This window comes from Muntiacus reevesi, chromosome 2 (assembly GCF_963930625.1).
Source record: "Muntiacus reevesi chromosome 2, mMunRee1.1, whole genome shotgun sequence".
NCBI lineage: Eukaryota > Metazoa > Chordata > Mammalia > Artiodactyla > Cervidae > Muntiacus > Muntiacus reevesi.
The window spans coordinates 61,248,224-61,275,780 of NC_089250.1; the positions used below are offsets into that span (position 1 = coordinate 61,248,224).

The 27,557-nt window shown below is 48.5% G+C and overlaps 1 protein-coding gene across 1 annotated transcript; it reads right to left on the reverse strand.

Moving 5' to 3' along the window:
• Nucleotides 1-237: 237 nt before the first annotated feature.
• Nucleotides 238-27,557, reverse strand: SNTA1 (syntrophin alpha 1). The gene is made up of 8 exons (XM_065921833.1): nt 27,124-27,557; nt 24,062-24,247; nt 9,309-9,513; nt 5,658-5,865; nt 5,384-5,514; nt 3,063-3,259; nt 2,163-2,350; nt 238-2,078 (listed from the first exon to the last, which is right to left on the reverse strand). Exons 1-8 carry the CDS (start codon nt 27,431-27,433, stop codon nt 1,986-1,988), a joined length of 1,518 nt encoding a protein of 505 aa, XP_065777905.1. The 5' UTR covers nt 27,434-27,557; the 3' UTR covers nt 238-1,985.

Sequence of the window (27,557 nt, forward strand, 5' to 3'; positions counted from 1 at the left end):
CTTAGTCTAATACAGTAGCTACTAACCACATATGGCTACTGAGCATGTGATAATGCAGGTAGTGTGAGTGAGAAACTAAACTTAATTCCATTCTGATTAATTTTAAACACCAATACTCAATTCAGTTATTGGAAAACTTTAGTATATTTGGAAATAACTTGATTATGTGAATCTAATTTTTCAACTGTAAATTTTATGAAAATACCAATCAAAGGTTTCTAATGAAAATTTGACCACTGAATAGAGATATAGGTATAAAATACACAAATTTCAAAGGCTTACTATGAGAAAAAGAATGTAAAACATTTCATTAATGAATTTGTACATTATGTACTGAAGTTCTAACAGTTCGGCTCTATTAGGTTAAATAAAACACTGTTAAAATTATTTTCATCTATTTTTTCCTTACATTTTAAAAGGTGGTTACTGGAAAATTAGAAATTACATATGTGGCTTGCATTATAATTCTAGTGGATAGTGCAGGACCAGAAAGTCTCTAAGGTGAACAAGAGGTCAGAAGTCAGAAAGACATCGTTTGATTCCAAGCTCAGAATTTCATAACTGTGTGACTTTGGGCAAGTGTCTCTCCCCCTCTGAGCCTGTTTTCTTATCTGTGAAATGGAGATCGTTGTGCTTACCACACAGGTATGTGGTGAGGACCCCATAAGGAAATGCATGCACAGTGCTGTGCAGATAGCAAGCACTCTCTGAATGTATGCTATAATTACTATTATCATGGTGGTTTTCTGGACAATGCAAGCAAGTAAAACCTGGTACAGCTTCCAAAGAAACACTCCACGAAGCACTCGCCAAGCATCCTCTCTTCTGCAGGAAAGAGGCCAGAGGCTCTCAATGATGGTTTTTAAATAGGACCACAAATTCTTTGACATTCCTTTTTTCAAGAGGTAGAGCCTAATTCCTCTCCCCTTGAGAGTGGGCTGGGATTAGTGACTCACTTCTAATGAATAGAATAGAGCAAAAATGACAGTATGTGACATCCAAGACTAGGTGATAAGAGGCACAGTGGATTCCTCTTGGTTCTCTCTTCTGTGTCACTCACTTTGGGGGAAGCCAGCCACACTGTCATAATGAGGTGACTATGGTAAGGAATGAGGGCTTCCTGCCAACAGCCATGAGTTAGAAATATTGAAAACAAGTCCTCTGATCCCAGTCAAGCCTTCAGATGAGTACAACTGACACCTTGACGATAACCTCATAAAAGATCCTGAGACAGAAACAATCCAGCTTAGCCCCTCTCAAATTTCTAACTCACGGAACTCAAAAGATAATAAATGTTCATTGTTTCAAGCTGCTCAATTTGGGGGTAATTTGTTCCACAACAGTAGATAACCAACAGACTCTTTTTTCACCCTATGGTTAAAGGTCTGCTCTTCTCTAAGGAAACGGACTCCAGTCTTCGGTCTGGTCCATCTTGGACCACAAGGGCCACCACAGGACCCATAGGCCAAGGCACAAACCACAGACACTGGGCCAGGCTGCCTATGTGCTCACAGGCTGTTTATTTCTCCAAGAGTAAGGAGGAGAGAGAGGCCAAAGAGAACAACCTGATGCCCCAAGGTGGTGGAGCTGAGGGGAGAAATGAATGAAAGGCTTCTCTGTGTCTTGCCGTGGGCCCCAGGTAGCTCCAGTTTCAGGTGGAGCCTCTGGGGACAGTTTAGGGGCCTCTAGGAGGGCCAGGGGTTGTTAGCTGGGGTCAGGATCCCCACAGGGGCACATACTGGGCTCGGAATGGCTTCTGTGTACACAAAATATCTCTCCACAAAAGGCACTGGTCGGGGTGGGGGGAGCTGCAGGGACGCTCCCCTATCACTGATGGGATCCGCTGTGTCCTGAGCTGGGTCTCTGCCTTCTTGCTCTTCTCCTCTCCCTTCCCTCAGCCCAGCAGCAAGCAGGCAATCAGCGGAGGGCCAGGTCAGGCCATGCGGTGGACACTTCCCCTTCAGGGCTAATGCATCTGACCATCTCTAGGCTAAGAGCCCCAGACGGGTGACCTTGGCCGAGAGGAAGGAGTGGATGATGAACACTATGGTTTTGGGGCACGAATGCAGGTCCAGCTGCTACGGGGTGAACAGAGAGAAGGGTTAGGAGCCCACCCAGCCTGGCCTTCAGGAGAGCATCACCCCTCGACCCCTTCCACTCACAATCTCGCCTTCAGCGCCCCCGAAGTCCAGGAATAGGAGACTGGCACCATCATCCGAGGACATCTGCAGCTTCTCAAAAGGCTGACGCAGCAGCACGGCTCGGGCCGCACCTGGCTCCGCCGCCCACAGTGTGAAGCCATTGTCGATGTGCACGGAGAGACTGCAGGCACGGCCGTTCCACGTGCAGGCTGCGGGGAGGGCGTGGGCACGGACACAGCGGCATCTCAGAGACCGCAAGCCCTCCCTCCAGTCCCCACTGGCAGCTCCAAAAGTGGGGCTTGAATGCCACCGGGGGTGGGAAGCTCACTGTCTGTCATGCCATTTGTACACCCACCCTGTAGAGAGTCACCCACACTCTAAAACACAGAAGGATGTGTGGGCAGAAAACCTATACCCCACTTCCAGACCCACAGCCAGCAGCACCAAAGGAGGAAAGGGGGATCTTCAACCCTGCCTTGGACAGGAGGCCCACTCCCTGTGAAGGTAGACCCACCAAGCCTGGCTTTTGGCGACCTTAGATGCCTACAGACTTCTTGCCCAGTTAAATGTGAATTTCAGATAGGCAATGGGTAATTTGGACCTCCTTTAACTAAAAAATTATTTGCTGTTTACCTGAAATTCAAATCCAAGTGAGTGCCCTGTACTTTTTCTGGCAACCCTACCCCAAGTGCCACCTCTCATATCCTCACCAGCGGAGTCACAAAACCAGGACAAGAAACCCCTGGGAAACAAGTCTCACTACCTTCCAGGACACCTGCACATTCAAAACAGAGGGCCCTTGGAGACCCCAAATCCCACTCTTGATCCCCCTCCTGAAGCATCCTAAAGAAGGAAACTTGAATGCCCCTGGGGACAAGCGGCTCATTTCCAGAAAGGCACTCCCAGATCCACCCAGCCCACCTGTCGACACCTCCTGCACACCCTCAGCGGCCCGGTGACAGCCATCCACCAGCTGGCGGGTCCAGGCAGCCAGCTCCTGCGGTGACTCCACGCTGAACAGGTGAGTGTCCACACCGTGGCGCGTGCCCGTGCGCAGGGCAAAAGAGAGCTCTGCATCGTAGGGCACCAAGCCCTTGGAGGGGCCTGAGTGCACCAGCCTGGGGGCAGGGGGCAGAGGGCTAAGCATGAGGCCTCGAGCAGCGGGGAAGTAGTTCCGGGCCAAGGGGACGGTGACCTGGGAAGGGACCCTGCGACTCCTTTTCCACCCAATGGGGGGAAAGGACATCCAGACGTCACTGATGGAGTCACAGGAAACCATCTCCTGCCACCCTCCTCCTGGCCCCCTCAGCTCCAGCCACTCTAGCGTCTTCAAACACGCCAAGCACACTCCTGCCTCAGCCCCTCTGCTGTTCCCTCTGCCCAGCACACCTTTCCCTGATTATCTGCATTGCTCTCTCCCTTACCTCCTTCAGACCTTCACTCAAAGGCCAACTCCTCTGAGAAGCCTTCCCTGACTTTCCTGCCTAAAATGACACCTCAGGACTTCCCTGGCAGTCCAGTGGTTAAGACTCTGTGCTTCCACCTCAGGGGGCCCAGGTTTGATCCCTGGTTAGGGAACTAAGATCCCACATGCCACACAGTCAAAAAATAAAAATAAAATAGCACTCTCCCCTATCACTCACTAGCCACACTTTTCTTTATGGTACCAGAAATTATACTTACTTTTTACTGTTTCAGTTGGCCTTTGATTGCCTTTTTCTCTAGAATATCATCTAGGGTACAAATGTTTGTCTAGCTTGTTCACCGCTATAGTCCCAGCAACTAAAACAATGCCTGGCACAAAGTAGGTGCTTAGTAAACATTTGTGACCTGAATTAATGAATCACTTGATTAGGTAGAACCTCCATGACCCGCTCATCCCTAGTAGGCAGCAGGCTCCTTACACGTGTGCCAGAACGCAGCCTGGAGTGAGGAGACATGAGCAACAAGGGCCCACGCCTCTCAGCTTGACTCCCACTTTCTGTGTAATCTTGGGCAGTTCACTGCCCCTTTCTGGGCAGCAGACCCCAGGGTTCTACACCTTCACCCTCTTTGATCCTCACTCCACATGCTTTCTCTTGTAGCTTCAGTTCCCCCTCAGAGCTGTTTCAGTCTCCTACTTGGCAATCCTAAGCAACAGACTCACAGGTTCCCAAGTTTCCTACCCAAGCTCCCTACCTACCCACCCCCCCACCGACACTTTGGACTCAACATCTTGATCCAACCTCCTCTCTTTGCACTCCCACCCCCACTCCTACTGCCCACCCAGACACCAGCTCCAAAACTCCCGTTCATCCATTCATCAGGACACCTCCCTCACCCTCCCCATCTGGCAAGTATGAAGCCTGGTTAATTTTACCACCATGTGTTTTCCAATGCAAATGCGGCCTTTCTTCTCCATCTGCTGCCTCTACCCACCTCCACTGTCTCTCCAGCATAACTGCTCCCATCCCCCTCCTCCAGTATATTTTCTGCATGGCAGCCACACAGATCCTTTTTAAAACAGGACCCGATGAGACACTTTACTCTCAGGTTAAAACTCTTCTCACTCTGTCTGCCACAGCTCTTAAGATAAAGCTAACAGTCCTTATCCAGGCAACAGAGGCTCTGCAAGATCAGGGCCTGCTAACTCCCTGCCTTATTTCTCTCCCCTTCCCAGACAGTCTACACCCTGGTTACAGCACACTCAGAGCTCCATGAACCTGTGAGAGCTCTTCATGCTTCTGTCCCTTTGACTATATTGTTCCCTCTGTGTAAGATGCTTTTCCACTCTTCCTTAAATAGCAAATTTCTACCCATCTGCCAAAGTCCAGCTCAAATGTCATCTTCTACCTGAAGCTTTTCCCCACCCTCACCTGCTGGCCAGGTAGAGTTAAGTGGTTCCTACCCTCTGCATTGTAAAGGCTGTTCCCAGGCCAGTCTCCTCACCAGGCTGGGTACTCCCTGAGGACAGAGACCTCTGGGGACTGTCTTTCATCTGAACCAAGCAATACCAGATTGGACAGAGCAGGTGTCAATGAGTGAGTAACTGATAGGACCTCACATCCTTCTGTTCCAAGTCCCCATTTTACAGATGAGAAAACCAAGGCCCAGACTGGGCAGAGACTCACTTCAGGCCACCTGGAGAATAACTCAGGGTAGAATGGGGCTGGAGTTCCCAGCTTCTGAGACCCATCTAGAGCATCACCCCCCCCCCCCCAAGCTCTGGGTGGGACACACAGTCCTGCCCTACCCGCAGATACCTGGTGGTGATAAGGGGGGCAGTACGCGCCGGCCGGCTCAAGGCCTCACGGGTCTGGGGGAGACAGCTGTAGAGGAGCAGCTCCTTTTCGGTCAGCAGGGCCAAAGTGGGTGCCGTGCCCCCGCTGGGCAGCTGCAGGAGGCAAGGCAGCAGTGAGGCGGGATGGGGAGGGGTGAAGAGAGGTGAGAGGGCCAGGATGGGGTGAGGCAGTGAGGGGAAACGGGATTGGGAGAGAGGAAGAGAGGGGAGGAGGGGCCCCCGGGCCCCGCAGGCACCTGCTCAGTCAGCCAGCCGATCCGCTTGATGTCCTGACTCCCGGCTGTGCTGGTGGCCGACAGCAGCGCCTGCAGCTCATCCTTGACCCGGGGCGTTAGAGTGTTGACCTGGGCTTGGATGGCAGCTGCCCAGGACTTGGCGCTAGCCTCATCCTTGGCCCTCAGGAAGAGGGTGTCCCGGCCATCAGCCGAGCAGATCTCCAGATACCTGCAGGCACAAGTGAGGTAGAGGGGAGGCCCATCCACTGGACAGGTGCCCAACCCTGAAACCTGAGCCAAGGGGCCCCCATCTGCCACAAACCAGAGGAAAGCACAGGGGATGTCCATGAGAGAATCAGGAGGGATGCTCACTGCAAGGCTCCGGCCACAGTTGGGCCTCATGGGGTTTATCCATCTTATTTATCTTATCTTGGGATAAGAGACTATATCTCTCACCCCAACACACATATACATACAGGCATATACACACAAATACACACACTCAAACATGTGGTAGTAGTAGGGTTAGTCGCTCCGTTATGTCTGACTCTGAGACCCCATGGACGGTAGCCAGCCAGGCTCCTCTGTCCATGGCATTTTCCAGGCAAGAATTCTGGAGCGGGTTGTCATTTCCTACTCCAGGGGATCTTCCCAACCCAGAGATAGAAGCTGCGTCTCCTGCATCGGCAGGTGGATTCTTTACCACTGAGCCACCAGGGAAGCCCCGCTACAAAGCGCACTGTATGGTTAAAAAAGAAAAGAAAAAGGCCAGGGAATGGCAAAGGGAAAGGGTGGAGAGACAAAAGCCACACAGACAAGTGTAAGGGGAAGGTCTCAAGGAGGTCCAAGAGGAGACAGTGGCCGGGAGAGGACCTTCAAATGTCCTGTGGGGCTTTAAAGATCCACTCCCCTTTGGCATTTCCGTAACCAGTGCAGTGGGGCAGAAACTGGAGAATGGCTCACACATATCCATTCCAATGCCTTCACCTCTGCCTTCCTCCACTACAGATCTCCCCTGCAGCTAGCACTGGCCATCGACTCAATTCTGACTGCTGAGATAGAAAGGGACGTCTTTGGGGAGGGTGTCCCTTCCCATCTGAAGCATTCCTAACTGTGGCAGTTAGTTCCCAAAGACGGCCTCCACCAAATTCATTTCTCCCTATATGCACAGTGTACCTCCCTCACCAAGAGGTGAAGTTTATTTCTCCTCTCCTTGACCTTCTGACTTGGTTTGACAAACAAAATGTGACAGAAGTGCCATTTTGGCATTCCTAAGCCATCACGAAATCCAACTACCCCAAGGTCACCTACGCTGAGAGGAAAAACAAGCTAGCCACGTGGAAAGGCCCTACAAAAAAGAGGAATGCTTAGCCAGCCGCCAGCTGTTCCAACCACCCCTGCTGAGGAAGCAGGCACATAAGTGAAGCAGCTATCTTGGATTTGCAGCCCCTGCAGATGGCATAAGGAACAGAAGAACTACCTGGCTAAGCCAGCCCAGATTACAGAATTGTGAAAAATATCAAACTGCTATCTTCTAAGGCACTAAACTTTAGGCTGGCTGTTTATGCAGCAATAGAACAAAACACCAGGGGAACAATTCCTTTGTCTTTTGCCTTCTTCCTGTCTAGAATATGGACACATGCTTAGAGGTGCAGCCACCAAGCTATTTCCAAGAAGAAAATCCACACTAAAAACATCAGGAGGGGATTTCCCTGCCAGACCAGCCATCAGGACTCCATGCTTTCACTGCCAAGAGCCTGGGTTCAATGCCTGGTCTGGGAACTAGGATACCATAAGCTTCATGGTGCAGCCAAGAAAAAATTTTTTAATACAAATTGTAAAAGATAGCAGAAGAAGAAGCTGGAAGCCTGATGCCTTGAGAGTATTCTTGGCCATCAATAGCAGCCTAAATAGCTGACTGCTGGGTTTCTTTTTTATGTATGTATGTATGTATTTTTGGCTGTACTGGGTCTTCATGACTTTGCACTGGTTTTCTCTCTTAATTGTGGCAGGCAGGCGCGACTCTTCGTTGCGGTGCTCAGGTTTCTCATGGCGGTGCTTCTTGTTGCGGAGCACAGGCTCGAGGCACATGGGCTTCAGTGGTTGCAGCACCTGGACTCACTAGTTGCAGTACACAGGCTTAGTTGCTCCGCAGCATGTGGAATTCTCCTGGACCAGGGATGGAACCCAGGTCCCCATGTCTCCGGCTTTGGCAGACATATTCTAATCCATGGTGCCACCAGGGAAGTCTTGGACTTCTTTTTAAACATGTGGAAAATTAACTCCTCATTTTTTTTTAACTCCTCATTTATTAAGCCATTGCTTGTTGGGGTTTCTGATGCTTGCAGACCAATGTAATCTTAACACTAAGTAAAAGTTCAAAACAGTTTTCATTATGTTTTGGTTACCGAATGGTGTTCCTTTGACTGGGATATTGTGCTGACATGGAACCCTAGTTATATTCAAGTTACACATGTGTGCACAGGTCAAGCACATGTACATAAATGCATATGCACATATAGATATTAACACAAATACACGCAAACACACATGCACAAATCTATATCCCTGGCCGTGCAAATGCTCACATATACACACAAACACTTGCATTTACATGCCATCCACACGTACACATACATAGAAATACAGGTACACACATGCTTCAGGTGATGTCTGGGATCAGGCTGGGAACCACAACTAACCTCAAGTTCTATGAGTCACAGGAAGGACTGATACCACCTCACCTTCACCCAACACAAAAGGCCCCTTAGTGGAGCACCTGTAAGTAACCTGTGAATCACTAGTTCTTGCTTCAGGGAGGAGGCTGGGGCTAGGGCATCAAGCAGGGACAGGAGGTCTGAATGCTGAACATTAATCAGACCCCCCTGGCCAATTTGGGCATTGACTGGGCATTAAACCTCAGCTTTAATTAGTACCCAGAGCACAGGCCTTTTACCCCCACCCCTATACTGCACACCTCATTCGATCAACATGGACCGCATTCACCACTGTCATCACTCAGGGAGCTTCTGAAGCTGAGAGGGCTACCTGGAATGAGGCGAGCTCCATTCCCTTCCTGGCTGTGTGATCTTGGGCAGGTTACTTCCTCCCTCTGTCCTCATCTATAATAGTGGGGTGAAACAATAGGACTTTGCTCATAGGGCTGCTGTGAGAGTTAAATTCAATTGTTCACGCTAAGCACTCAGTAATGTCGGCTAGTATCTATCTTATCGTCAATGTGAAGGGCTGCTCAGATGTGAGGGATGGTAACCTTTCATGGCCCTGAGTGAAAGTTACCAGGTATCTTGGAACCTCGGCAGAGTTGGAAGAGACTTGAGGGGATCACTGAGTCTGATATCCTTATTTCATAAGGGAGAATCTAAAGGTTAGTGAGGAAAAGGGCCTAGTTCAAGGAGAACCAAGACTGGAATCCAGGGCTCCTCAGCAGACCAAGTTCCTCCTCAGATGTGAACTACCCAGAGGAAGAAGAGAGAGGAAAAGCACACCATCATCCCCATAACATCACTCTTGTATTCATTCAACAAACATTTCTTAAGCACCTACTACGTTCGGGCATGTGCTTGTCACTTGCAACACAAGGGATCTTTCCTTTGGCCCCACCACCTAACATGAGGGCATGTCTGTCTGAGTCGCCCCCTATGCTAGGCTTACCTGGTCTCTGGGTCTGTAGGGGTGCACCTCCTTGAGACATATGCCATCTTCAAGGACATGTGTTTGGCATCACGGAGGTCCCGGGGTAGGGGGCCAGGGGAGGAAGGCTGCCGCTGAAGGGGTGAGGCAGGAAGCGAGTCCCAGCCAACCGAGGTCCCGCTGGCAGAGTTCTTGAAATATGGTGAGACCTCTTTCATGTACTTGACTGGTTAGGGGAGAGGTCAGCAGTTACCACCATGACATGGGCTCCCATGTAGCACATGTAACAACTGTCACTAATTCAATAAGTTTTAGTTTATGTCCACTTCCCTTCCCTATTGGCTCAGATGATAAAGAATCTGCCTGCAATGCAGGAGACCCAGGTTTGATCCCTGGGACAGGAAGATCCTCTGGAGAAGGGAATGACTATCAACTCCAGTATTCTTTGTTTGTTTGTTTGTTTGTTTATTTGTTTTCAACTCCAGTATTCTTGCCTGGAGAATTCCATGAACAGAGGAGTCTGACGGGTTACAATCCATGGGGTCACAAAGAGTCGGATACAACTAAGCAACTAACACACACACTTTCACATCACTATCCTCCTCTAGGCTAAAGTTTTTGACAGGGCTGCATGGTAGAAAAGTCTGGATGCAGGGCAACATTCATTCTTTCACCTTTCTTATTCATAGACCCATGACCACCTGGTAGACTACATTTCACAGCCTCCTTTGCAGCTAGGTATGGCCACATGACTAAGTTCTAACCCCGTAAGTTTAAGTGTTTAGAGTTTCAAAATGGCTGCTTGAAGAGAATGGGCAACAACTGCAACAAGGCAGTGAGCAAGTGCCAGGACAAGAGTCAGGAGATAGAACTGCTCTGCCACTATTTTTTTTGTTTGTTTTTTGGCTTCTCTAGGTCTTAGCTGTAGCATGTGGGATCTAGCTCCCTGACCAGGGATCGAACCTGGGCCCCCTGCACTGGGAGCTCAGAGTCTTAGCCACTGGACCACCAGGGAAGTCCCCCTGCCACGGTTTGCCTCTCTCTCTTCAGTCTTCTCATCTGCTAAAAGGAGGGGCTGCATGAGATAGTCCTGTGGTGGAGGCTGCCAATTTTCCTCCAAAATAGTGATAGCCCTCCAACTTAAGACTTCAGTTTCCAGGTTCCCTTGCAGCTACAAAGGCCCACGTGACCAAGTCTGGCCAATAGGATGAGAACAAAAGAGATGTGTTTGGCTACCAAGTTCTGCCAATTAAAAAAAGGGGCATGCCCTTCCTCTCCCTGCCTTTTCCCCTGACATGGTTGAGCTGGCTGAAACACAGACTGGTGGAGCACCATCTTGACCAGGAGAACATGAGCCACACTCCCAAAGGCTGGCCAATAAAACAGAAGACATCAAGTCAGATGTCACATCAGACTTGAACTGCTACCTAAGAAAGCAAAGAGCTTCTATTATATTTGTGCCTGTACTTAGTCCTTCAGTCTGACTCTTTGCGACCCCATGGACTGTAGCCCACCAGGCTCCTCTGTCCATGGTATTTCCCAGGCAAGAATCCTGGAGTGGGTTGCCATTTCCTTCTCCAGGGAATCCTTCCAGCTCAGGGACCCAACCTACATCTCCTGCACCGGCAGGTGGATTCCTTACCTCTGAGCCACCTGGTAAGTCCATGCTAGCCATTATCAAGCCATTAAAGCTGATTGATAATAAAATATTTTGGTCCCTCTTACTCTATCAATTAGTTGGGTTTGGCTACAAATAATAGAATATATGATACTAGTGCCTTAAGCAAGAAAAATATTTATGATTTCATGTGACAAGAAGTCTAGAGGAAAGCAATTTCAGGGTTGGTTCAGTGACTCAATGACATTGGATCCCGGACAGGCATCCCTACCATTCTCTTGGCCTTCCCCTCATGACCACAGGATGGCTGCAACAGAGCCAAGCTGATGATTCCTCACATGACAAAACCAGGAAGGAAGGAGATAGGCAGCAAAAGGACTGTCAACTCATACCTCCCTCTTAACAGAGAGGTAAATACTTCCATGAAACCTTATATTTCATTGGCCCAACTGGACTGGCCCAACTGCATGCCAACTTCTAGCACAATCATTAGTAAGAGAGAGTAGTCATGATTGATTTAGACCAATCACAAGTCAGCCTCTGGGGCTGACTGAACATTAAAGTGAAAGTCACTCAGTTGTGTTCGACTCTTTGCAGCCCCATGGACTGTAGCCTGCCAGGCTCCTCTGTCCACAGAATTCCACAGAATTCTCCAGGCCAGAATAATGGAGTGGGTAACCGTTCCCTTCTCCAGGGGATCTTCACAAGCCAGGGATCGAACCCATGTGTCCCACACTGCAGACAGATTCTTTACTGTCTGAGTCATCAAGGAATCCCTGGGGCTGAGCATATTCCCACCCAATTAAATCAGGCTCTGGTAGCATGGAAGAAGGGGAAATGGTCGAAAGGCAGGCAACCAAGGTGTCCACCACATCCGGCCCAGCATCTGGACTGTCTCCAATTCTGATGAGCAGCAGTCTCCTTGTCTCTGAAATGAGCTACTAGGAGGACAGTGTATATGTCAAGGTGGTTGAAAGTCTTGCCCAAGGGACTTCCCTAGTGGTCCAGTGGCTAAGACTCAGCACTTCCAATGCAGGGGGCCTGGGTTTGATCCTGGTCAGGGTACTAGCTCCCACATGCTGCAAGTAAGACCTGGTGCAGCCAAACAAATAAATAATTTTTTTTTAATGTCTTGCCCAAGCACTGGTCTTTCTTCTCCCAGTCAGGCTGTTCCCTCAGCTGCCCTACTGAAGAATGCCTATGCCCACTAGCCATGGGCTGTCCTCTTCTCAGCCACCTCTGCCTCCACGGCCATCTAGTCTGTTGGCCATCTGATGCCTGCATTCAAAGCCCAGTCGGTATGTTCTGGCTGTGAGTGGACAGACCAGGAAGTAGGGAGAAGTTCTTGGCCCAGCTCCCTGGAAGAGCCAGATAAGAGGTTATTTCTGTCACAAGAGACTGCTCAGATAGGATCCAAGGTAAACAAGGGTGAAAGTGAGAGGGACAGTGTTGGAGAAGAAGTTGTGTTGAAAACAAGAGCAGAGTTTTTTTTGAGAGAACCAAGCCTAGGTCTAAAGACTGGGAACTAAGGCTAAAAATGACTCATCCTCACCATTACAGCAATGACTTACCCCAAGACAATGTCTCAGGGGGCAATAGAGGTGGGACACATCATAGCCTCTCTTCAGTTAAACCATTTAAAAAAAAAAAAAATCTACCTTTTTTTTCTCCTTGCTAACAGAACCCTGAGCTCTAAAGGCTGGGCTTCTCCCGAGTCCAGAGGGAAAATCTTAATTGGTTAAAGCTAATCATGATCATTCCATCCTTCTTACTTGTGATTGGCCTAGAAAGGGGCAGATAATACAATTCTGTCCAATGAGCTGTGACGGAAAATATACTCCCTTCCCTTCCTCTCCTCTAGCCTTTAGAAGTTGCTGGGAAGCAGGGAGTTTGTTCTAAAGCAATGATAGTTACTTTGACCACAGAATTGGGGTCCACACATTGAGGAATGTGAGACCTTAAGTTAATTTACCCTGGAGCCATGCTGACTTTAGGTATTCTGGAATAAAACCTATTTTCTTCAATGTTTAAACCTGTTTGAATGGGGTTCCTGTTACTTGCAGACAAAAGCATCCTAACTAATACAGCACACACCCATCCCCCACCCCCATTCAGGGTGCAAATGATATATCTCCCTACTATATTTAGCTATGCTCCTCCCCTGCTTAAAGCCATGCTCTGGCTCCCTGCACTCTTCATCCAACTTCAAGGTTTTCCAGGACCTGGGCCCTGCCTACCCTGCTGGCTTCACCTGCAGCCACATCTAGCCCTCTAATCCAATCCTCCTGACCTGTTCAGAGCTCTCAGATGGTGTAGGAGCTTCCAAACACCTTTGAAAATGCAGCGTCCCCTGCACAGAATGACCTTAGTACATGGTTAGGGGACAGGTACTCTCAGACTTGAATTCCAGCTCTGTCTAGCTGTGTGGCCATTGTTGTTGCTGTTGTTTAGTCGCTAAGTCGAGTCCAATTCTTCTGTGACCCCATGGACTGTAGCCCACCAGGCTCCTCTGTCCATGGGATTTCCCAGGCAAGAATACTGGAGTGGATTGCCATTTCCTCCTCCAGGGGATCTTCCCCACCCAGGGGCTGAACCCACATCTCCTGATTAGCAGGTGGATTCTTTACCACTGAGCCACCAGGGAAGCCCCTGAACAAGGGAATTCACCTCCCTGGCCCTCAATCTGAATAACAATGTATATTCATTAATTTAATTTAATTTAATGAGATGATGTAAAACACTTGACACAGGTTCTGCCCACACTCCTTAGAACTCGGCAGTGCTTCTGCATGTTGGGGTTTTCTCTCTCACCAAACTGGGAGCTCCTAGAGAACAGAAGGGGCTTCCCTGCTGACTCAGATGCTAAACAATCTGCCTGTAGGAGACCTGGGTCCGATCCCTGGGTCGGGAAGATTCCCTGGAGGAGGGAATGGCAACCCACTCCAGTATTCTTGTCTGGAGAATTCTATGGACTGAGGAGTCTGGCAGGCTACAGTCCATGGGGTCACAAACAATCAGACCCAACCGAGCAACACACACACACACGCACAAAGAAGACACAAAAGGGGTTTGATTCAAATTCAAGAGTCAGTGTTCTGTGAATGGAGAAGTGAATGCCAGGACAGAAAAAGTTCATTCAACAAGGAGAAGTTGCCACAGCCCAGGAGGTCCCAGCTCAGCCCAGACATTGCCCCTCAAGAAAACCTTCCCAGATGCCCACTAGATCCTGCACACCCACCACCTCTGCAGGTCCCTAGACCCCACTTCCCTATATGTCCATGTGGGAATCTGTGTCCTTCTCCAGGCTGAGAGCACTGGGAGGGCAGGGACCTTGACTGACTGGTCTCTGTATCCCTAGAATTCAGCAGGGATCTCTGATGCTATGTGCTCAGCAAATGGACGTTTATCAGTTTTGAAACCAGAGAAACTGCTAGAGGCCTTGCTCGCTCAGGCCATCCTGGAAGTGGGTCCTCCTTCTCCTTGCCCACAGGAACACACCATAAATGGACAGCACAGCAGCTGATGTCTGAAACAGGGCTGGCATTTCACAAACCAACCAGCCTGTCCCAGCGTGGGGGTGGGGTCCTGAAGGCCCCAGAGTGTGGCCGTAAATAGCCCAGCTCTGAGGTCTCCTCCCTGCCTCTGATTTCTGTCTGAGTCACCCTCCCAAGCAGGGCGGGGCTGCCCAAAGGCAGTGGCCTAGAGAACTGAGAGCAAGAACGTGGCCCTGTGGCAAGGATTCTTTGAGTCTCCAAGTATAGACCCAGTTGGTGTGCACACCCTCTCCAGCCAAACCTCTGGCCCAGGAACCTGGTAAACAGTGATACTTGGGCCCATCCTCCTCAGAGAAGCAGAAACAGACACATACAGGACACTCTGCCCTTTCCAGAGGCCCCGATTCCCAACTCTGCCAAGGAGAGAAGCCAGCACTAACCCCAAGGAGCCAGGAATAGATTCCACAAGAAACACAAGGAACTGGGAGTTCCCTGGTAGCCTAGTAGATAGGATTCTGGGCTTTCACTTCTGTGGCCCGGGTTCAATCCCTGGTCGGGGAACTGAGATCCCACAAGACACATGACATGCCAAAAAAAAAAAAAAAGTAAAGAAACACAAGGAAGAGAGACAAGGCAGGACACTTTGTCTGGCCCAGGACAATTGGGAGGGAACCTATGTGTTGCAGAGAGAAGCGGATAAATCCATCTGGCTCAACACAGCACACCCAGTGCGTATCCTGGTGCTCAATAAAGGTGTATGACTGAATGTCTTGGTTTTGAGTCTTGGCTCAAGCCTGTCCTCTAAGATCAGATTGTTCCTTGTCTGTCAGTGGGTGATCACTCACTTGCCCCTGCCTGAAATTACATGATCTATCCACTTGCTTACTGTCCATGCCGCTCTCCCCCATACAAAATGTAGGTTCCATGAGGACAGGGGCCTGTTTTCTTTTTTTTTGTTTTGTTTTGTTTTGTTTTCTTTATTTATTAGGATATCCCCAGCATCTAGAATAGTACCTGACATATCCAGGTAATCAATAAATAAGAAATACATTAAATAAACAAATATTGACAATCCTGAGGCTTCCCAGGCTAGAGACATTGAATTGGGCTCTCAAGTGATGCAGGCTTGTGTTTAACTTCCCTGTTCTGTGACTTTGAATAAGTGACTTGACTTCTGTAAACCTCCATTTCTGCATCTTCAAAATGAAAATAAAATATATCTACCTCCTAGCATACTGAGATCCAACACTTGTAAAGCACTTTGCCCTGCCTGGCCTAGAACAGGTCTTCAACAAATTGTAATGTGATCAGTTATTATTTCTGCTGCTGTTCTTAGTATGACAGTATAAAATGAACACAGGTGACAGACAAAGATTTCTTTCTTTTTTTTTTTCCAGACAAAGATTTCAATCCAAGTCCTGTCACTTGCATTCTGGTCTTGGCAAGTCCTGAGGTCTCTGTGAGCCTCAGTTTGCCTGCCTATATAACTGGCACTGATATGCCAGCTCTCTGAGTAGGGCATTGTGAGGATTCAAGTCCAGGCTGCCCACCTGTCCACTCAGGATGTTGTGACATCCCTTGGGAAGGGATGACCTTTGAGGTACTGTTAGTCCAACAAGGCTGGACTATAAATAGTTCCCAGTCATTGGCAGGCCCTGCAGCAGAGCTGCCTGGATTGCCTGGGGCAATAGTCTGGGGCATAAAATCTCACCTTCCACACCCTTGTACAGTCTGTCCAACTCTTTGTGACCCTATAGGCTGTAGCCTGCTAGGCTCCTCTATCCATGGAATTCTCCAGGCAAGAATACTGGAGTGGGTTGCCATGCCCTCCTCCAGGAGATCGTCCCAACCCAGGGATCGAACCCCCATCTCTTATGTCTCCTGCATTGGCAGGCGAATTCTTTACCACTAGTGCCACTTGGGAAGCCCTATGTGTGCAGTATAAGGGGCACCGTCTATCACACACAAACATGTTGAACTTGCAGTACCCTTTCCTCTTCAGATAAAGGAATCCTCTTCAGATAAATGTTCACAGGTGCACAAAGGGGTCATGACACCATTGTCTATAGTGCAGGAAGCTAGAAACAACATGAATTCCTTGAATATGGTCTTGCTAAACACAAGAAGTGAGTTCTTTGGCAGATCACTCAGTCCTGCTCACAGCTCTATCCCCAGTGCCTACATTGAGTCTTGGCACAGAACAGGGGCTCAGTATATATTGGGTAAATGAATGTTTGAATCCCAATAATGGGATATTGTGCAACCATTAAAGAGAATGAAACAGAGCTACATGAGCTGAGTTGGAAAGAGGTCCTCAACTTGCTCAATGATAAAAACAAATATGGAAACCTCTCTCTGGAAGTGTGTGAAAATATTAGCCATGGGTAACATTAATCTATGAGAAGATAATTGCTTTGCACTTTCCTGGGTTTTTTTAACTTGTGTTTAGTCACTCAGTTGTGTCTGACTCTTTGCGACCCCATGAACTGTAACCTGCCAGGCTCTTCTGTCCATAGAATTCACCAGATAAGAATACTGGAGTGAGTTGCCATTTCCTTCTCCATTTTTTAATTTAAGTATATACTATTTTTGACATTTTTTAAATTCTATTTTTCAAAAATATACCACATTCCAAACCATCTTAGCCAGGATTCAAAGACAAGGGCCTCATCAACTCAGGAAGCCTACTAGGCTCTTAGTAGTGGGAGAAAGAAGCACTTATTGAGCATCTACTATATACCAAGCATGAAAGCTCAAATCTCAGTAACACAACATCACTTAATCACACCAATTCAATGAGACTGATGCATTGTTAAACTGTTCTATTTAACAGTTGAATAAATTGAATAAACTGAGTCTCATGGATGACATGGCTTGCAGTGCAGGATAAACATTTAAGAACATGGGCTTTGACATCTGACAGATCTAACTTCAAATTCCATCTCTGCCTCTGTATGACTTTGGGCAAGTAGCTTCACCTCTACAAGTTTCAGTGTTCTTATCTGTACAATGAGATGAATGATGTACCTTGAATCATAGCAGTGGTTTTGAGGCTCCAATGAGATAACATACAGAAGGCATTTAGCACAGTATCCAGGACATTGTAGGTGCTCAATAAACAGCAGACATACCATCACTATTATTAACATTCTTATCATTACTGTTATAAATCCCTCCACTACCATCAGCAACCAGCCCATATTGTTAATGGAGGCCAAAACCTGCCTCCAGAGTCCCACAAGCATTTTAATCAAAGATCCAAGGAACAGACCAGAGCTGGAGTAAGCCAAGTTTTGTCTGTGGGGAATCATATGGCCCTAAGCCATGTATGTGCGCAGCAAATTAATGTTTTCTTGAGAACAATGATTAGAACAACAGGTCTTTGCAGTCACGTGGGGGACCAGACAAGGGCTCCATTCTCACCTCTGTTCCCAGGACAAAAGTCCCTCAGGCACCTCTCAGACACAGCTACACTCATCTAAACTGAACAGGGTGACCTCAGAATAGTTGCATCAGTTAACAACATCCCACTTTTGACAGTAGTGATATATGGAGCCAAATTTCAGGCAGGATATCTGGCAGTACCCATCTGCCAGAGGATGGGCTGGCAGGGACCTGGTTGTGGAGTTCTGAGGACTCATAAAGGAAACTCTCAGGAGTCAGTCAAACCCAGCATAAGCCTGGAACCCCCTTTTAAACATTTAGGAAAGTCAACTGCAATTGAGGAGGTTAAAGGCAAAGTAGAAAGAGTCAAAAAAAAAAAAAGAAAAAAAGAAAAAAAAAAAGAGATGTCCCCTCCTAGGGATCACTTCCCCCAAACTCACCAGCATCTAGGCTTGGCGCCAGGCCTGGGGATCTGAGACAAACTACACATGATTCCTGCCCTCAGAGACCTTCAAGTTTACTGGAGAAAACAAAAATTGCTTCTGATACGATGATGATAAAGGTTGACATTGATCAAATGATTACCATGTGGAAGACACTGTGCCATAAACTTCAAATGCACTGTCTCATCCTTTTAAATAGCAAACAAAATAAACATAAATGAGTGCCTACTTATGCACACTGGCCTCAGCACATAACATGCATTATTTCTTAATCTTGCAACTACCATGAGAAGTGGGTATTATCCAAGGCAGGGTCAACAGTGGCCTCTGCAATCAGAGAAACCTAGGTTTGAATTCTTTTTTGTTGTTGTTGTACCGCATAGCATGCAGGATCTCAGATCCTTGATCAGGGACTAAACCCCTGCCCCTTGCAATGAAAGCACAGAGTCTTAACTACCAGAATGCCAGGGAAGTCCTTAGGTCTGAATTTCAATTGAGTCCTAATTGAGTCTGCCAATTTATTGGTTGTATGACTTGAAGGAAGTTACTTATTTTTAACAAATCTTGGTGACTTTATCTGTAAAATGGGGATTATAGCAATTCTTACTATTCTTTGTATTTTTATGTACATACTATTCTCTGCCTGTATCTTTTAAAAGCCTGATCTTTCTGTGAGGTGAACCTTCTCTTCTTTGTACAAAGTACTAAAATTTACTTTATTCATTTTTGTCCTTTAGAATTATCTTTCAATGCATCAAAGGCTCCCAGTTGCCAGCCTTGCTGGGGAGCTGTGGAGGGAGTGGAGGCATTTGGCGGTCCCTCCCTTTTCCCCCAGGCACAGTCTCCAAGGGCCTGACTCCAGATCCTTGGACACAATGGCCCTCTCTAAGAAGCAGACAGACAAGTCCTGGCTGCCAGTTTGGGCCCAGACTCTGGTCACAAACACATCCCTGTAGCTGAGAATAGGCTCAGGACACTTGTGCAAAATCCTGACCTCACAGAAGAAAAGGTCCAGAAGGCAGGCTGGGGTTGCTGAGCCCGTTAGGCTGGGGATATAGGGTTCTGGCTGGCAATAGCAGTTTGCCAGTGACATCTTTCCTTCTAGGAGGTTCTCAGGGAGCTCTGTACCCACCAAGCCCTAGACCTCAGGGAAGATGCCCTGCTACTCTGCTAAGTTCACATCCAAAGGATAGGCCACGGCTCCTTGGAAAGTGAAAGTGAAAATCGCTCAATCGTGTCCGACTCTTTGCGACCCCAAGGGGTATGCAGTCCTTGGAATTCTCCAGGCCAGAATACTGGAGTGGGTAGCCTTTCCTTTCTCGAGGGGATCTTTCCAACCCAGGGATCGAACCCAGGTCTCCCACATTGCAGGCAGATTCTTTACCAGCTGAGCCACAAGGGAAGCCCAAGAATGCTGGAGTGGGTAGCCTATCCCTTCTCCAGCGGATCTTCCCAACCCAGGAATTGAGCCCGGGTCTCCTGCATTGCAGGTGGATTCTTTACCAACTGAGCTATCAGGGAAGCCCCTGGCTCCTTGGAGGTGGCCTTAAGAAGTGGGATGAGGGCAGGGAATTTCTGAACAATGTGATCACTGATTGAGTGCTGGGGAGGAACCTAGGCCCAGAGAGGCTTCTAGGAGCTCTGGCTCCAGACTGGGGCAGCTGCCTGTTCTCCACAAACTCCCCCAAGTCTCAAGGACCAGCCTCAGCCCAACATCTTAGCTTCCTCACATCTTCCAGGCTCTTCAGATCACCTGTGTAATTCAAAGATTCTTGACCCCAGTTCTCGCCCCCAGCCCTTTGCTGCCTTGGGTGGAATTATCTCCTTCTACAAGGCTATTGGAGAGCAGCTGAGACAGATTTCAGCTAAGAAAAACCTGGGCAGGGGGGCGGGAAACAAACTAACAAGAAGGCTACAATATCAATTGCATGCTTGCGTGCTCAGTCATGTCCATCTCTTTGCGACCCTATGGACTGCAGCCTGCCAGGCTCCTCTGTCCATGGGATTCTCCAGGCAAGAATACTGAAGTGGGTTGCCATGCCCTTATCCAAGGTATCTTCCTGACCCAGGGATCAAAGCCTCAGCCTCCTGAGGCTTCTGCATAGGTGGTTTCTTTAATGCTGAGCCAGTTGGGAAGCCCCACAACCTCAAGACTCTTCTTTTATCCAAGCCTCCTTAGGTCAAACCACCATGATCTCGCTTCTGCTCATGGCCCCAACCTCCTTGCTGCCATTCTTTTTTTCTTTTAATATTTATTTATTTATTTGGCTGCCTCGGATCTTAATTGGGGCCCACTGAATCTTCACAGCATCGCGAGGAATCTTTCATTTCGGTGCACAGACTCTGTTGTTGTAGCACGCAGGCTCAGTAGTTGCCACGCACAGGATAGTTGCTCCGGGCATGTGGGATCTTAATTCCCCGACCAGGGATTGAACCCACATCCCCTGCATTGGAAGGTGGATTTTTAACCACTGGACTGCCAGGGAAGTCCCTCCTTGCTGCCATTCTGCATCTATTGTTGTCTCCATCCAAACCAAGTTGATGCTGTAAAGCCCAAAGCTGAACATGTGAGTCCCTGCTGAAAAACCCTTGAAACAGCTCTGTTTTCCTCCAAATTCCTTTAGTCTGGCACTCAAGGCCCTGCAAGATCTGTCAATCTGAATAGCCTCCTCTTTATCCACCCGCTTCCTCATACCTAAGCTCGGATAAAGCTGAATTACTTCCCTGGCAGTTCCCCCAAGTAAGTCAAGTCATTTCACCCTTCCCTTTTGCTCAGACAACTTCCATTCCTGGAATGCCCTTTCTCTACCCCATTCCCACCTCTGCTTATTGTTCATAAGGTGCCAGCATCCCTCCTCCAGGAAGTCTTTCCTGACCACTTAGAGAGAGGAGACCACTGCTTCCTCCGACCTCGGGGCAGACTCCATCTCAGCACCCATGCCAAGATGGTAATCTGGTAGGTTTGCTTAGCTATCTGCTCCATGAGACAGAGTCCCCTTGAAACCGCTGAGTAGGGCAGTATAAAGGGAGGAGGAGAGAAAGAGAAAGCAGGAGAGTGCTTTCATCCAAAAGGGAGGAAAAATACACGAAGATTATAAACAACTTTATGCCAAGAAATTTGGCAGCTTAAATGAAACGGACAAATTCTTTGTAAGACATAAACTACAAAAACACAATCAAGGAAAACATAGAGCATCTAAATTGTCTTACTAAAGACATTAAAATCGTGACTTCCCTGGCGATCCAATGGTTAGGACTCTGCACTTCCACTGCAGGGGGCCTGGCTTTGCTCCCTGGTCAGGGAACTAAGCTCTCATATGTTGCAAAGTGTGGCAAAAAAAATAATAATAAACTTTTCTGTAAAGGTAGCTTCCCTGGAGACTGCTACCAAACATTTAAGCAGGAAATAATACCAAGTCTATGTAAATATGATGGAACAGGAGAGGAGTCACTAACAGAAAAAAGTGAAAATGTTAGTCTGACTCTTTGCAACCCCATGGACTGTAGCCTGCCAGGCTCCTCTGTCCACGGAATTCTCCAGGCAAGAAAACAGGAGTGGGTAGCCATCCCCTTCTCCGGCCTACTGTGTGCCAAATGCTATGCTGGGCAAGAGGCAGGCCAGGCTCCACCCAGCAGCCTGCAGCAGGGCTTGCCAAGGAAAGATCTTGCCCAATGAAAGTTTTAGAGAACACAAGTGCCGGAGACCCTCAGTCCTGGGATGGTACGTATACTATATCTCTTTCCTACTCTGTCGGCACTAAACATTGCAAATCAATTCCAGCTCCCTTCTGCTGCTGAGTTCAGAGAAGACTTCCCAATCTTTCCAAATATGGAACTCCCAGGAGCCACCAAGGAAACTGACACTCAGAATGAAAGCTGTTGGACATCTCCGATCTAGCTTAACCCCAGCAGATACGAGAACTGAGACCCAGAGAAGATGAGGGTCTTGCCCAAGGCCAGATTAATTACAGAGCAGACAGGATTGTAGATGCTGATTTTTTAATGGCTTGTGTGGAGTCAGTTCCGTCACTCAGTCATGTCCAACTCTTTGCGACCCCGTGGACTGCAGGACACCAGGCTTTCCTGTCCATTACTAAGTCCCGGAGCTTGCTCAAACTCATGTCCATCGAGTCAGTGATGCCATCCAAGCATCTCATCCTCTGTCATCCCATTTTTAGACAGTGTTCATATTTTGTCCCCCCATTCAATAGTGGGCTCTTTTAGGCAGGCCCTGGGTCCAGTTTAACTTCTACCCCAATGCTCTGCACATCAGGTACATAGTAGGTCTCTGGAAAGGCATCTTGGCTTTAATGAGGAAGGAATGGAGTGAATGAGGTAGACAGAGGCTTGGGTATTAGCCCCGATACCAGAAAATGCTTCAAATGTCTAACACTCAAAGACACTACCGTTTCAGAATGATCCACACTAAGAACCCAGAAAGAGACATTCTCTACCTAAGATGAGGAGGGGAGGGGGACCTCAGTGTGGATTAGAGACGTCTCTACAGTAGAAATTTTACCATCTATGAACTAAATTTTCAAACAGCAAGAGACTAAAAGAGCTTTTCAAGTCAACCGAAATATGACATTTTGATGAATTTCAACTATTTCAAACTGCACTACTGGCTATAAATATCAAAGTGATGAGGCATGTGGAAAGAAAGTCTCCTATATCTATCTCCTTTATGTGTGATCTCGTTATTTAACTTTGCTGTTAAAATGTGATTGATATCCTTAAGCTTTCAGGGATCAATCCTGCAGAGTCAGCTTTAAGTGTATATTTAAAATTGCAACAGCAGTATTTGAATAGACACACAGTACATTTAAATAAATAATAAAATGTAAAAATAAAATAAAACAAAATGAGAGAGAATCGAGGTCAGGGCCATAAGAATGCCAAAGATCACCCAGGGATCCAGAGCCTGTTGGTTTCTGTGGCCTCTTGGAGACCTCTTTGGCAACCTATCAGGACCTAGGCCTGGCTCAGTGCAGCAGTTTCACCGGCCATGGCATTCTCCATCAGCCCCCGCCACCTCCCTGTGCCTGTTCTGGGCCAGGAGCCAAAGACACATTCCTCGGGCCCCCATGGCTTCCGGAATTGACAGAGTAGAATTTGACGAAAGGGCTGAACAAAGCAGAAACCTCCTGACAGGAGATGGCAAAAGGCAGAAGCAGGACCACTCCAGCAAGAGACTATAACAAGTGAAGGGAAACTGAGGCTGGGAGAAGGCAAAGGTCTCATCTAAGACCACACAGTGAGGGGAGAGTGGCAGGGAGCCACCAAGTTTCCCTCCCCTCCAAAACATATTCCTCTTGGATCCTAGCTGGAAGTAGCCAGTGTCCTGCTATATAAAGGCCAAGTACCCTCCCAAGGCAGAATGGGTCGCAGGGTTCTAGGGCCCCTGGGTGATAGGAGGATTCAGAGTTGAGAGCTCCCCTGGTTTCTCAGGCAAGATTCTAAGTCTTCCCTTCCCCAGTCCCCACCCGTTTCCTCCCTTGTGTCACTCATCGAGTGGCAGTTCCTACCATGGACCTTTCATCCTAGTCCCACAACTCAGCAAGGCAGAAGTTATATCCCTGCCCTACAGATGAGAAAACTAAGGCTCAGGGAAATGAAGTGACTCATCCAAGGTCAAACAGCTAGGGAGTGGGAAAGAGGAAATGAAGTCCAGATCTGTCTGGCTCTGAAGCAGCTCTATCTCCACCACACCAATTTCTCAAGGCAGGTTTCCAAGCTGTTTCTGTTTTCAACTCTGGCCACCTCCCAGACCCCACTGCTTGAGGCCTGGGGGGTGGTAGGGAAGAACTGAACACCCCTGGGGTCCCCAGTGCTTACCTTCCAGCACCACCTCTTTGCCTGTCTTCTTCAGGACTTGCACAGCTTCGTCATGGGTGGCAGAGGAAAGGTCCTCCCCATTCACGGACAGGATGGCATCCCCCACGAAGAGGGCCTCCGTCTGGTCGGCTGCCAGCCCCTTGAAGATCTTGGAGATGAGAATAGGCATCTTGTTCTCTCGGCCCCCTGGACAAGCACAGAAAGAGGAAGAAACTGAGGCAGACACTCCAACACTTGCGAGTCACAACAAGGCAAAATTATTTCTGAAGGTCTCCCACTGTGTCCAGCCCAGCACTGGGAAAGTGGCAGCGCAGTGCAAAGAGAAACTCAGAAAAGAGCCTTAGAAGTCTGGGGCACTAATGATACCTAAAAGGCATTTTCTAAATTTATAATGTTATAATGGATCTTTTGGTTAAGTTCTTTGGGTGGTCACCAATGTTTGAAGAACTTACAAGATGCTTCAATAACTTCGTCTTAATTTTGGATTTTAAGTGAGTTTCCCATAATGGGGGAACCCACTGATAACTTCTAATCGAGAATAAAGATAGAAGTCAGTTACTGCTATGGCCACAAAGCTAAAAGCTTCACAACCTAGGTCTCAGGCTAGAAACCAGGGCTTTAAAGTTTAGAGATTTCAAAAACCTATCTGAATTGCATCTCTGATGCAAAAAGACCAAAAAAAATCAAATATTAATACATTTTACCATATAGCTTTATTTCTAAACTCTTGAAATGTCCTTTTAAAATAATAAACAGTAATAACAGTTCACATTAGTTCCACATACCAAGTGTCAAGCACCATGCTAAATGCTTTCAATCTTGTTTCATTGCATCTTCACAACACCCAATCACACAGGCATGCTCAGATTCCTATTGGGAAGGTTGAAGTGTGGAGAGAAACCCCTTGTCCAAGGTCACCCAGCTAATTAGTGGCAAAGCCAATATCTGAACCGAGGTCTCCTGGCTCCAGAACCAATACTCTTAACCCTCTGGTAGGCTGCAAGTCAGGCCCTCAGATACCACACTATTGCTACATCCTCAAAGCTGAGGAACAAGTGGCCCAGGGAGAGGAGGTCATAATTTCAAGGTCACTCAACAAACTGGTGGCAGAAGTAGGACTGGAATGCCTCTCTGGACCCCCACATAGGCCCAGCAGTTTGCTCACTGCAGTGCAGAGAGCTTGAAGCCTAGGAAAGGAAGGAGTTTCTATTTATATTGAGTTGGCCAAATGTTCATTCAAGTTTTTCTAAAAGATGATATGGAAAACCCCAAATGAACTTTTTGGCCAACCCAGTATCTATCTGCCCTCTTCCACCTGAAACTAGGGATTTCAGGTCAGTTTGAATCCATGGCCATTCCTCGATGCCTTGGGCTGGGCTGGACCCTAAAGGAAAGGTCAACACAGCAACAGGAGTCCAGTCTCCACACATGGAGAATTGAATGGAGCTGGTATTCCTCCTGACACCTCCTAAAAGTCCCTTTACCACCACCTGGGAGTATGAAGCTAGGGAGTAACTTTATGTGACCTTGAAAAATCCTCTTCCTCTCCAAGACTCAGTTTGTCTACCTGCAAAATGGGATGCTATATGAACATTAAGTTCCTTCCTGCTTTAACACAAAGTGTACAATTTCTGCATTGATCTGTTGCCCTATCCCACACTGGTGTTTGAGAGCAAAACAGGTGTCCACTCCCTGACTTTCTCATTACCCCCCTTTCAGATCCCTTTGGTCGGTTGCCTATAAGTTTGCCCTTCCCTGGGGAAAAATCGACTTCTCTGAGCACTCTTTAGTGGCTTGATAATTGAGGTTCAAATCCCAGCTCTGTCACTCACTGACTGTGTGATCCTAGGAAAATCATTTTACTTTTCCAAGTTTCAATCTCCTCACCTGCTAAATGAAGATCATACTTCCTATCTTTTAGTACTTGTTGCCAGGATGAAATGGATCCTGAGCCTAGAGTACTGGGCATAGCACTCGGCACACAGTGGTAGCCAAGTCACCAGCATCCCCACCCCCTTAGGAAGGAATGGTGAACGCACTTTGGGAGTCTTTACTGACCTTCATTTTTCCTCTCATCTAACAGCAATAACTATCTAGGCACCTATTATGTGTTGGCACAGCTAGTATTTTGGACACCTATTTTCATAGAAACATCCCAATTCTATCATTACTCTCATTATATAGTTGAGGAAAATCAGGTCCAGAAATGGGAAAGGGCTTCCCAGGTGGCACTAGCAGTAAAGAACCCGCTTGCCAATGCAGCAGACGTGAGAGATGTGGGTTTGATCCCTGGGTCGGGAAGATCCCCTGCAGGAGGAAATGACAACCCAGTATCTTTGCCTGGAGAATCCCATCGACAGAGGGACCTACCAAGGTACAGTCCATGGAATCTTACAAGTTCACACAGGTGATTCTGGACTTCAGTCTGGATTGTACCTTAAAGAAAGGTGTCAGTCCTGGGGGCTGAAAGCCCATCTCAATCCTGTGATGGTGGACAATTAGGACTCTTCACCTACATATACAGGCTTCCTAGGTCCTGAGATTTTCAGGTCCTTTCCAGTCCCCTGTCTGTGAGCCCAGTCCAGTTGGCACCTCCACCTAGTCGCCATCCCTGCCATGCTTCCTACGCCAGGCCTTACCCCTCCTTCCCTTCTACTTTGACTGTATCTTGAGGACTTTCTCCTCCTTTCCCTAGCAGCACCCCAGGCCTCAGTCTCCCTTCTCTACCCTTTGCTCTCCTGGGGTCCCTCTTGTCCTTGATGCCCATGCAACTCCTGAGAGGCAATCAGTCTCAGACCTCTTTGCCTCGGCACACAACTCCCCACCGAGCTGTCCTTGGTGTGCCCCCAAAGCCGTCCACACCTGTGCCTTCTGACTGAGACCTCAAAGCTCTCTCCGACCTTGGTGCTCTGGTGCCCTCGGTTCTGTCCTCCCAGACGCCGTTACCCCGGACAGAAGTCCACCAACTCCACGTCCTCAATACGCTGCCAGCCCCCGCGATCCCTGCGCCTTAGCGGTCCCACAGACACCAAGACCCGTGCCCTCGGCGCCCCCGCGCCCACCTTTGATGCTGATACCCAGCCCGCCGGCGTCGGCCTTGCGCACCGTCACGCGGCGCGGCTGGAGCAGCAGCGCCTCCGGCAGCGGCGGGGACGCGGCGCCCGGTTCGGCGGCGCCGTTGAGCTGCGCGGGCTCCGGCTCCCGCTGGGCACCGGGCTCCGGTCCGGGCTCGCCGTCGGCGGGGCTAACGGTCAGCGCGTCCTCCTCTAGACTGAGCAGCACCCGCTGCCACCGCTCGCCGCCAGCCCCCGAGCCTGCCCCGGCGCGCAGTTCCAGCAGCCCGGTTCGCGGGGCGCGCCTGCCTGACGCCATCTTCGCCTCCGAGCCCCCGGGCCGCCGCGCTTGACCTGCCCCCGCAGTGCCCGGCCCGCTCCGACCCAGCGCCCAGAGCTGAGGGCAGCGGGGGCCCAGTTGGGCCAGCCGCCACCCTACCCAG